This window comes from Mangifera indica, unplaced genomic scaffold (assembly GCF_011075055.1).
Source record: "Mangifera indica cultivar Alphonso unplaced genomic scaffold, CATAS_Mindica_2.1 Un_0001, whole genome shotgun sequence".
In the NCBI taxonomy this organism is placed as follows: Eukaryota; Viridiplantae; Streptophyta; class Magnoliopsida; order Sapindales; family Anacardiaceae; genus Mangifera; species Mangifera indica.
Window position 1 is genome coordinate 1,124,418 of NW_025401093.1, and position 11,865 is coordinate 1,136,282.

General features: G+C 33.4%; 1 protein-coding gene across 2 annotated transcripts; it reads right to left on the reverse strand.

The window, feature by feature from the left end:
- Nucleotides 1-815: 815 nt before the first annotated feature.
- Nucleotides 816-6,697, reverse strand: LOC123205032 (cellulose synthase-like protein D3). Of its 2 annotated transcripts, none has more exons than XM_044621825.1 (4): nt 6,278-6,697; nt 4,726-5,624; nt 3,080-3,887; nt 816-2,908 (listed from the first exon to the last, which is right to left on the reverse strand). In XM_044621825.1, exons 2-4 carry the CDS (start codon nt 5,589-5,591, stop codon nt 1,154-1,156), a joined length of 3,429 nt encoding a protein of 1,142 aa, XP_044477760.1. In that variant the 5' UTR covers nt 5,592-5,624; nt 6,278-6,697; the 3' UTR covers nt 816-1,153. The 2 variants fall into 2 exon arrangements, with proteins under 2 accessions (XP_044477760.1, XP_044477761.1); XM_044621826.1 differs by lacking the exon at nt 6,278-6,697 and adding an exon at nt 6,206-6,227.
- Nucleotides 6,698-11,865: the final 5,168 nt, after the last annotated feature.

The following is an 11,865-nucleotide window of genomic DNA, read 5'->3' on the forward strand; positions in this document are numbered from 1 at the left end:
AAAAACAACATTTTCCCCCCTAGGGTTTTCAATTTTTGGGAGTTAGTTTTCCGGCGCCATTTCTTCCTCTCCGGCAACCTCCAGGCGACTCTTCTTCCCCTCCGGTGTGGCCTCCTTCCTGTGGTTGTCCTAGGAGCGGTCGTCTTCGTCAAAGACGAAGACGAGGTCTTCGTCAACGAGGAGTCTTCATCTTCGACGAAGACCTCGTCTTCGTCGATGACCGCGTCCAGGACAACCGTGGAAAGGAGGTCGCATCGGAGAGGAAGAAACGTCGCCTGGAGGTCGCCGAAAAGGAAGAAACGGCGCCAGAAAACTAACTCCAAAAAATTGAAAACCCTAAAGGGGAAAATACTGTTTTTTAAAACTTAGACTAAAGGAAATTATTGGTTTTTAAGGTTTAGGGTGGAAATAAAATTAAATTTAAGTTTATTTTTAATAATACAGACAAAATAACAATTTTACCCTTGAAACTATTAATTTTAACCGGCCACGGGTGGGTAACTAGTATTTTCAAAATTAACGGGAGGAAACTTGAGAAAACAGCATACCTCGGGTGGGAAATAGTCCTTTGGCCTAAAATTTAATAACAGAATCTTAAAGGCGAAAATTTGTCACTGTTTGACTTTAGAAGTGAAAATTTATTGTGTTGGTATAGATTTAATGGGAAAGAACAGTTCTCCCAATATTTAAAACACAAATTATTCTGACATTGAACCTTCCAAAAAATATCAAAATAAAACATTGGGAAAAAATATTAAATAAATCTTTCCATATTTATGAGAGATATTTAACAAATTAAGTGAAAACAAGCAAAATTGTAACAAAAATGTAGGAGTCAAGTGCCAAAAGAATGGCACTTAAGCATCTGAAGGTGATCATTCATGTGAAAGTGAATCACTAACACAAGTAATAATCCTTGCAAGGCATGATACAATATAAAAACAAAATACCGGGAAATTCCAGTATCCTCCCATCTAAGGTTCTCCTAAAATTTTCCAAACATTCTGGCTGAAAAAAGGCTTAAATGGGCACAAGAAAATTAACATTACTATGTACCAGCATTTTCACAAGCATGATTTAAGTTGTAAGAAGAAAAGAATGTAATGAAGGAATGTCTCTAAACAGATTCAGCTTAACACAGAAGAATGGCCTACTATGGGAACTGGAATGAGCCCCCGATTTGGTTAGTACCAGACGGGGGATTGATTGCCACCCAAAGCAGGGAGATGGTGATTGCGATAAGTCCTGACCATACAAATACAATGGTAGGAGTCCTCCCTCTTCTTCCCATAAGTCCTTTCGCAAAAGGATAGAGATGTGCCAAAACCCAGAAACTGAAGAAAACTCCACCTAGTAAACGGCTCCATTGTGGTAAGACACTGTAAATTGTTCTGCTAAATCCAACTGCGATTGCTATTAAGTTAACCATCATGATTGTGATAGGTGGGATCATCAGAGACGTCCATTTGACGATGTAGAGGTCAGCAAACTCATCATCTATATCATCACCTCCTGATTTTGATGTCAAGGTGAAAGAAATTTCAATCCCTGCAATAACTTTTAGAAGCCCCTGAAGCACGGCAGCAAGGTGAGCACTAGTTCCTCCAATCAACCAAAACTGCTCATTTCTCCACCATTCCTCTAATTCAATGCCAGACCATTTAATTTCAAGCACAGCTAGCAAGCATAGAGTGACTGTGATGGTAAGGAGGTAGGCTAGGAAAGTTACATTCAGGGTCTGGACAATGAACTGGCCAGAGAAGAGAGAGAGAGCAGGGAGAAAGCAATAGACAATGAGGAAGATGGAAGTAAAGGGATAGATTCCGACATTGAGGTACGCTATCCTCTGGAGAAGCTTCATTCTAGGGCTGGCAAAAAGGGCATTGTTACGGGAAAAGAAAATCTCAACTGAACCAGTTGCCCACCGTAAGACTTGATGAAGCCTGTCAGTGAGATTGATTGGAGCAGTTCCACGGAAGGCATCACGTTTGGTCACACAATAGACTGATTTCCAGCCTCTGTTATGCATCCTATAGCCAGTGACCACATCTTCAGTAACAGACCCATAAATCCACCCAACACGAGATCCCCACTCAGTCTTGTCTTCATACCAGCAAGAAATGACACTAATAGCCTCTGCAACAGTTGAGGCATCAAGAAGTTCACGCGGGATGGTAAGAGCACCAGGTGGGCGACCATTCTTCACGGCTGGGTGATCGGCAAGGGGACGACCTTGGAACTCTGCAACTGGGATCGAGTCAATGAGGAAAGTTGAGTTACCAAACTTCTTAGGCACCAGAGAGAAGGTCATTTCTTCATCATCTGAATCACCCATTCTCAGGGCCCGATTCTCATCTGGGGTGTTACCAACGGAATGCTTCTTGTGGCGAGAAAAACAGCAGCTGCAGCAACCTGAATGGTGCTCTTTTGACCGTGGTGGATCAAACCCATATAAAGCAATCCTCCTAAAGAGACATCCAGTTCCAACATAAACGGGTCCCATAAGTCCATCTTGGGCTCTCATGTTAACATCAAAGAAGACGGTGTTGTGATTAGCATATCTATCAGAAGGATCAATACCCTCAAATCTCTGAGGGAACTGCACATAACAAATGCGGTCACCTCCTCGATCCATCATGAAGCACATGCCTTCCCTCATTGCCTGTGAGTTGTAGATGTAGTGGTCACAGTCAAGATTGAGAATGAAGGGCCCATTAGACATAATGGCAGAGGCTCGAACCAATGCATTCATGGCTCCTGCCTTCTTGTTGTGATCATAGCCAGGACGCTTCTCACGAGAAACATAAACCAGTAATGGGAGACGGATGTCAATATCAGTCAGATCAATGAGCTTGGCATCATCAGCTGTTCCAAGTAGTGGTTCATCACTGGGAGGTTTCAACATCACCTACGTAATTGTAATGAAAAACAACATCAACATAATATTTTAATATTTCTAGTCCAAATGTCAACATTGATAATAAAACCTATAAGAAGTCTTCATCTACCCTGTATATTCAAATAATCCTTTCCATTAAATAGTTTCAGGCTGATTTAATATTTTAGGAAAAAATGTTACCTGTATTATACCAGCATGGTCACCTTTAGAGTGCTCACTGGAAGGGGTCAACCAAGTTCCCGGCCAATGGGTACCATCAGCCATCCATGTGGCTTTCGGAATCTTCACACTCTCCATGGGTTCATCCTCCCTATTCTGTCTCTGCATCTTCATGGCCTTGATTTCCTCCCTAGCATGATAAGCATCAGAACGGCGACGGATAGAGTCAGGCAAGCCATTGATCCGGACCTTGAACTCATCGTACTCACGCTTAACTCGTCTACGATCCTTGACAAAATCTGACTTCACTTTGTTCTTGTAAGGATCCCGTTTCAAACTGAAGTATGATTCTGGATTTCTGGGCTCGATATCATGCTTCTGACAAAATGGAACCCAAATGTTAGCAAAGCTTGCTGCTTCAGCCATGGCCTCAAAAGTCAGAAGTGCACCACCATCATCAGACACATAACAAGCAAGCTTTTCCACAGGGTAGTCAGCAGCTAAAATTGACAAGATAGTATTTGCAGTGACAAGAGGTGGTTCTTTCTCTGGATCAGCAGTAGATACAAAGACATCTATGCCTGGAAGGTCAGATTTTCCAGTGGGATTGTTGGGGGTAGGAGTTTCAAATTTTTCTTTCAAAACATTAAGATCTGTAGCACGATTAACAGGGCAGAGCTTTGGAAGTTGATCAAGAAGCCATGAAAAACCAAACCAGATTTCACAAACCACAGACATTCCCCACAACCAAATAGCATCATTGTTTGGATGCTTTACCCTCCACATCAAAAACAATGCGAGAACAACAATCCGAATGAAGATTAGAAGCCTGTAAGAAGAAATGCAACAAAGAAGAAAAAATATTCATCAGCTTAAGAATAAGAGAACTATGAATAGGTAAAATGTGTTTCTCCATTATGTCTAAATCAAATTTTAAGTAAATGTCGCAAACAAAGGACAGCAAGCAGAAAAAATTTGCAAAATCTATGGTTGGAAAATCATTAGTGATGGACCAGTTAATTTAAAAAAGAAATAAGGGAAAATATAAAAGTCAATAAATGTGCTTTGACAAGGATCAAATGGAGTAAAGTCATTTAGAGCTTGTAAGAAAATAAAAAATATATAAAGTTAAAACAAAAAGATCTTAAACAAAAAAAATGTACATCCACTTTATATTAACAAATGAATTTTACAGTTCAGTTGACGTGATGTCAATTCCAAAGGGTCACCCTGTTGTAATATAAATGGTTATAACAATAACAATAAAATTGAGAACTGACATTAACCTATTAATCAAATTACACAATGAACAACCGACATGCGGATCTGAAAATGTCAAAGTATTTTCTTTTTAGTAAAAACTTTAAAAAATTATCAAGCCACTTATTCCTTACCATCAGTATATTACATGTGCAACATAACGAAATAAAATAAATAATAATTCTAAAAAAATTCAGATAACGAAAAGGAAACTTGAAAAGCAAATATTCATTTGATTATTTGGATAAATGAATGTTCTGTTTTACTCATTACATCAAATCTGCATATTGGTAAAATGGAAATGAGAATAAATGCTCATATTTCTTAAAATATCATATTTTCATCACAATGCCTAAATTTAGAGGAGAACAATACCATAATGATTAATCAAGAAAAGAGAATTATACCTATAAGGACTGAGAACAGCAGCGGGTATCTTTAATTTTCGTGTAAGTGGCCTCCAGGGTTTGCTCATCAACTCTTGTGGCTCTGCAACTTCATCATCCTTCCCATTCCCAAAATTCCCATCCTTTGGCCATATAGCATTACCATAACCATAAGTTCCTCTAGTCTCAAACAGCCATCGATTGTGATCAAAATCCCCAGTTTGGCTCCTCATCAGCACTGACTTTGTTGACTTCATTAAAGACAACCTTCTCTCCATTTTGGACATTCCAGCTGGTGGAGGAAGTGGAAGTGGCCGTCCATGATCCATGGCCACCTCATCCAAATCTAAACTCTTATATTGCTCCTTACATCCTGGGCAAATTCCACCTCCAGTTTTCACTGCATCAATATAGCAGTCCCTACATATTTTAAAATCACACTCACAAGGGAGAATATCCACTCCACGCTCATCACTCATAACCTTGGCATCACACCCTGGGATTGCACATGAAGACCCTTTTGCACCAGCCATCTGGGGATGGCTTGCTTCAGATTCAATCACCTTATCCATGAGATGTGCTCGTGTAACGCTATTGAAACCTCCCGTAAAGAGTGAATTCGAAACATATTGTTCCTCAACCTTCTGCGAGATAGATGGATCCATGGGTTGGTTATCAGGGGTGGGTGGTATGTGTACTGTGTAGTTCATGAAATCACCACTTCCAAGCTCACTGTCAAGATCATCCCGTGAGTAGCTGATGTAGCGGCCAGAGGAAGTTCTCCGGCCAAATGTCACTGTTGGAGGTATAGCAGGTTTGTGTGCATCATGAGCATCTGAAGATGTTGATAGGTTTGATCGGCTTCCTTTGAATGATTTGGAAGCCATATTTGAACACTATAAAAGAGTCAGCCTTGGTTCCTGAATTTTCAGAATGCAACAATATCAATCTCGATGAAAATATAGATTAAACAACACACACAAATAATTCAGCACCAAGTATGAGCCTAATATTTGATCCTCTGATTAGTTGAATTGTATAAGAAGAAAACATTTAAAAACAGTTAATTCTTATGATTTGCACTCCTTCACAACAGATCAAGAAAATAAAAAAATTTCATACAAATATATCCTATCATCTTAATGTCTCTTAGTCCCCTACATTGGTCAGCGGCCAAATATTAAAAGTCCCAGTCAGAAAACACCTTTTTGAATAGTTCAAATAAGAACATCCGTAGAAATAACAAGAAGCTTTAATTAAAAGGAACAGATCGTTCATATATGGCTTAAATCTTTGTTTGGCTGCCAAGAATATGACTCATATTTCCACTTAAAAACCTTGAATCAACTAAAAGATCAAAAAAACAAAAAACATAGTGTCTCAATTACACTTCCCTACATTAGATTTTCCCACAACATTTTCTCAGCAAGCAAACAGACCCACACAACAACAAACGAATCACACCCCCCCTTCCCTCCAAAAAAAAAAAACCCACTTTTACCTTAAGGCAAAAGAAGATCGACCCATTTCATGAACGAGAGCACAGATCCTAATATAACCATAAAAATCTTACCTTTTCTCAGTATATAAAAACTACGAAGCTTTGAAAACAGACCCTATCCTTTTCATGAAAGCTCTTGACAAAGCCTTAACGAAGAAAAGAACTAAATAGATGGCTGGCTCTAAATCTGAACGATTTAAACACTCTCCAACTGGCTTCACAAAAACTTGGGACAGAGAAAGATAAAAGAGACTTAGTCGTGAGCAAGACTAAAAGCACTACTGCTACATAATGGATTTATAAAGGGGGTTTGAATTATTTAAATAAATGGCATAAAGTTGATAGTGTGAGCAAAGAACAATGAGAAAGAGAAACTTCTTTGTATCGGGGAAGAGAAAGAACATGTAAAAGAGTTCGAGGACTGAGTGGGTTTCGTGGATCGCTGGCTAGTTAAGACCAGACCAGCTCTTCGTGATTTCTTCTGTAAGAGAATAAAAAAAGAAATAAGGGCTTTGTCCTCCTTATCCCCTGATATTTAATCGGATGATAATTCTCTGCTGAACTTTTAGATGTAAGAAAATTTCCCTGTACCGTTAAAGAGTTTATAACATCCTGGGTTAATATTAACATAATTCCTCTTTTAACTTTGGGGCCAAAAGACTTATCTCCACCAAAGGTTTATTGAAAAGTGAAACTAGTACCCGCTAAGTAAAGAAAATTCAAACTTCCACCTATAAATTGTTAAAATTAACAAATTCAATTAATCTTATAGGTAAACTCATCATTTAACTATAATATATTAAAAATAATAGAACATTTTCATTTCTCCTCTCGGTTTAGAAAACTAGTAATTTTTTTTGAATTAAACTTTAAAAAGTTATATTTTCCTCCCTAATACTTCATTTTCACCTAAACTTCTTCGATTTCTAAATCCGATAGCCATCTCTCTTTCTCGACCACCAACAATCAAACTCCAAACGGAATATCTCTCTCTCTGTGACAACATCATAACAAAGACAATCAATATTTGTCAAAGACAAAGATACTATCTTCGTTGTAATGTCACCACAGAGAGAGAGAGATTTTGTCGAGAGTTTGACCGTTAATGATAGAGGAAGAGAGATGCCCATCGGATTTCGGTGCCAAAAAAGTTTGGGTGAAAATGAAACCCTAAGAGAGAAAATATAACTTTTCAAAATTTAATCTAAAAAAAAATTGTTAATTTTATAGGCTATAAGGGAAAAATGAAAAAAAATTATTATTTTTAATATATTATAGTTAAATAGTGATTTTACCTCTACAGTTAATTAAATATATTAATTTTAACAATCCATATATAAGAATTTGGGTTTTTCATACTTAGTGGATACCAGTTAGATTTTCAATAAACCTTGGATGGAAATAAGTCTTTTACCCTTAACTTTAGATATTAAAATAGGGGGATCTCTGCTGTTTTTATAACTATGGGGACTCCTCTGTTTTTTAATCAGACGTGAGGAGAAGTTTGTGAGCGTAAAAAAGGAACAAAATAATCGAAAACTGGGAAAAAAAACAGGAGTGCTTTATTTATTTTATAATTACCAGGAGGAGAAAAAGAGGACGGATGTAATCGAGTAGAGGAGGGGTGTTTTGGGGATTACGATAGGAGTCGGACGGGTCTTGAGCAGGGTGTTTTGGGTATTTTGAAAGAATGTATGAAAAATAGTTGAAAGTTTTGAGTTAGGACAAGCTACTGTTTGACGAGTGAGGAAATTAGATGGAAAAGGTAAGAATAATTCAATTGCCTTCTTTTGATTTTAATTAAGATTGAGATGAGAAAGGGCCACTTATTAAGTGAATTAATAATTAATAATTAAATATATGAAGATTTCAAAGAATTTCATGACAAATTCAAAACAATTTTACCATGATAATTTTATCATCTCAAAGACTTTCTTTAAGACCACTGATAAAATAAATTTCAAAAAATAAAAATTACAATTTTGATTTTCTAACATCAATTTAATTCAATAGTTATTTAATTCTTAAAAATATTGCTTTATAAAAATTCCCCAGTACATTTTTATCACATTAGACTTTATAAAAGTAAAAATGAATTATAAAACTATTTAAATGTGTTTGGTTTGAATAATGTTTAATTACGAAAAATGAAAAATTATCTTAAAAAAAGATTTTTTAAAAAAATTATCGGATATAAATTATCATTATATTTGATAAAATTTAATAAAAATATATAAGTATAAATAATTATTATATTTAATTAGAAGTAATAAAATAATACTGAAATATTATTTTACTTAAATGTCCTTAAGTATAATTATTATAAAACATATTTCATGTTACATGTTATACTAATTAAAAATAAAGTTATTTTTATCCTAACAAATTAATAAACAATAAAAAATTATAATAAAATTAAGATTATATTGTTAATCTTTTAATATCTAAGATGAAAATATTTATATATTATTTATCATATCACTATTGATAATAAAATATTAAATAAATATTTTATTACTTAACAAACCAAACAAAATAATATCAGTAATAAAAAATATATTACTAAAGTAATTTTTTAATACTTGAAGCAAACATCTTCTTTGTATTTATAAATAAATAGTACTAATTTGAATATTAATTATAATGCATCAACAATTATAATATATCCTTATATGATAGAGTGATTTAAAAAAAATTAAATAATAATTTATTATATAATGACACAATATCATTCATATCTAAATTAGTTTTAATTATAAATGCACATAGCAGGCCCCAAGGATTAACAAAACTAGTGAAGGTGAAAGTCTGGATTCGAAGTTTTTGTTATGTTTATAAAATCTTAACTTATTTGATACAGCAATTATAAATTTGGTGTTTTATAAAAGGTAAAAAATGCACATAGCAAGACTCCAAAACACGTTCCATCCATTAAACTAATTTACATCCTCAATTATTCAATGACAGCAACCAATAATTTTGTTTTACTACAATGACAAAGTAATCTTACCATACTCTAATAAAATAAATGGACTTGAAATAATTAGGTGGGTCTAAAAAGTCAAAGTCCAAAGTAACTGTGCTAAATGAAAAATCGTAAAAATAGAGCTGCTGGTGTTTCGCTTTCACATTTACTTGCCACATCTAACGCCTGTATGTTTTATTCAGCTGTTGTTTGCGTGTTGACGTGTCAAAGTGCTAGTTCTTATTGGGTTGTTTCCTTTACCCATGGTAACATTATTCTTTCACAATCACAACTGATTTACTCTAGAAATGTCCTCTTCTATAGAAGGCTAAATGACTATGTTCCAACAAGGTTTAGTATAAATCTAATTTTTTATCTGTTAATTATTAAAAATTTAAATATATATCTTTTTATTAAATTTTATTATTATTATTATTAAGGATAAAATTATTATTTAATAAAAATATTTTTAAAATTAAAAATTTATTATATTTTCATCCCCAAGTTTAAAAACTAATAAAATTTTCTCTATCTAAAATTTGAAAAATTTCATTCTCCCTAAGGTTTTTATAGTAGCTGTTGGAGGTCGGAGATGAGTATCATACAATTTACAGTTTAGGGGTCTTCGACCACCGGTAGTTGCCACAAAAACCCTAAGGAAGAATATAAATTTTTCAAACTTTGAGTGGGAAAATGTAGAGTAAATTATTAGTTTTTAAATCTTTGAGGGGGAATGAATGAATTTATAATATTTTTAAATATTTTTATTAATTAACAGTTTTACCTTTAATAATAACAATAAAATTTAACAAATGAATAAATATTTAGATTTTTAATAGTTAACGATGAAAAGTTGAGTTGGCACCAAATCTTGGGTGGGATATAGTCATTTGGCCTTTATAGAAAATATCAAAACCCATGAAATATTATCCTAAAGATAGGTGATTTAGAATATTATTTGATAGAAAAAATTATAGATATAAATAATTATTATATTTAATTATATTTAACAAAAAATATTAAAATATTATTTTAATTAAATATTTTAAATATTATTCATTATAATTATTTCAAAATATTATTTATATTATTTGTTATATTAATTAAAACTTAAGATATTTTTTTAAAATTAATAAATAATAATAAAATAAAGATTACTTTATTAATTTTGTAATAATACAATGGAGATGGTAATTATTATTATTTTTTTAATGAGAAATCCTATCTAAATCATCAATGGTATTAAATAGATCAAAATATAAATTTAATGTCCAATCTTATAATTACTAAATTAAATAAATAAAAAACCTTACCAACAGCGGCCAAAGCCTGGTTAAAAAGCACAACCTAGAAGGGCACAACTAACTACTGCAACAGTTGTGCCCAGCTCATGGGTCTGCAAGGCTACGTCGCGGGTTTGGCCATACATTTTAGTCATGCCCAAACAATTAAACAAATATAATTTTTTTGGCTCTGCAGGTGCAGAGGCCAGAACGGCTTCTGCACCCACAGGAGTTGTTCTGCGCCGGGTAGTAGCCATTGGCCTAGCAAAAAAATTAATTTTTTTATTGAAAATTTTTCTATGTAAACCCCTCTCCTTCTCTCAAAATTTTATATACACTCTCAGTCTCTCAATCTTTTATTCTTCTTGATCCAGATTCTCTCATCAATCTCTCATTCTTAAACTCTCTGAATTCACAAGTAATATTTTTTTGTATTTATGATTTAGCTTTTGTTTTAACTTTATCTATCAATTATTATTTTTCATAATTTTATTTATCAAATATTGATACAAATAAATCTAGACTCAAATGAATTCAATCTATTTGAATATAATGATGTTGATGATATTATTGATAATCTATGTGAAACAAGAGCACGAGCACTAACAGATGAAAGTAGGACAAACATAGACTTGATAGGAAAAAAAAGAACACAAAAGTCTATGGTGTGGCACTTCAATCAAATGAAGAGTAATTTATCAAGTAGTGTCAAAACACTACGACTTATGTTTAACATGTGACAGTTTGGGTGGTATAGGAGATCTTCATCGACATATTATAAATTATTGTAAAAAAAAATTCACACAAGATGATTTTGGGTGGCACAGGCACAATAAATTCCCTTCGTCAGATTGCGATCCGTTGGTTTTAGTGTTAGTGTAGTAGGAGGCCTGAACAATTTTGACCTCATGGGAAAAATGTCCACTTTCACGTACAATTAAATAAAAATGTGAAACTACATGATCATATATGTTGTCGCTTCTGATCAACATTTTTCGTACATTGAAAATGAAATATTAGAATGGATGATATAGAAAGTGTTTAACTCGTATTTAAAAGAATTTTTAGGTTTACTCTTAAGTCAGACATACTTAGACTTATAGATTGCAACAAATCAAGATATAGGGTATCAATGTGCAACTATCCATTACATTGATTTTGATTGACAATTATACAAAAAAGTAATTGTATTTTGAAATTTAGAATATCCACATAATAGTCTGACAATTTATCGAGTATTAGCTAATATATTTTATAAATATAAAATTCATAATTCTATTTTTACAATTACTTTTGATAATACAAAAAATAATGATAGAGTTATTCAATTAATATTGATTCATATATCTATTCATTTAATGAAAAATTATTTTACACTAGATGTACATATCATATTATTAATTTAATAACTC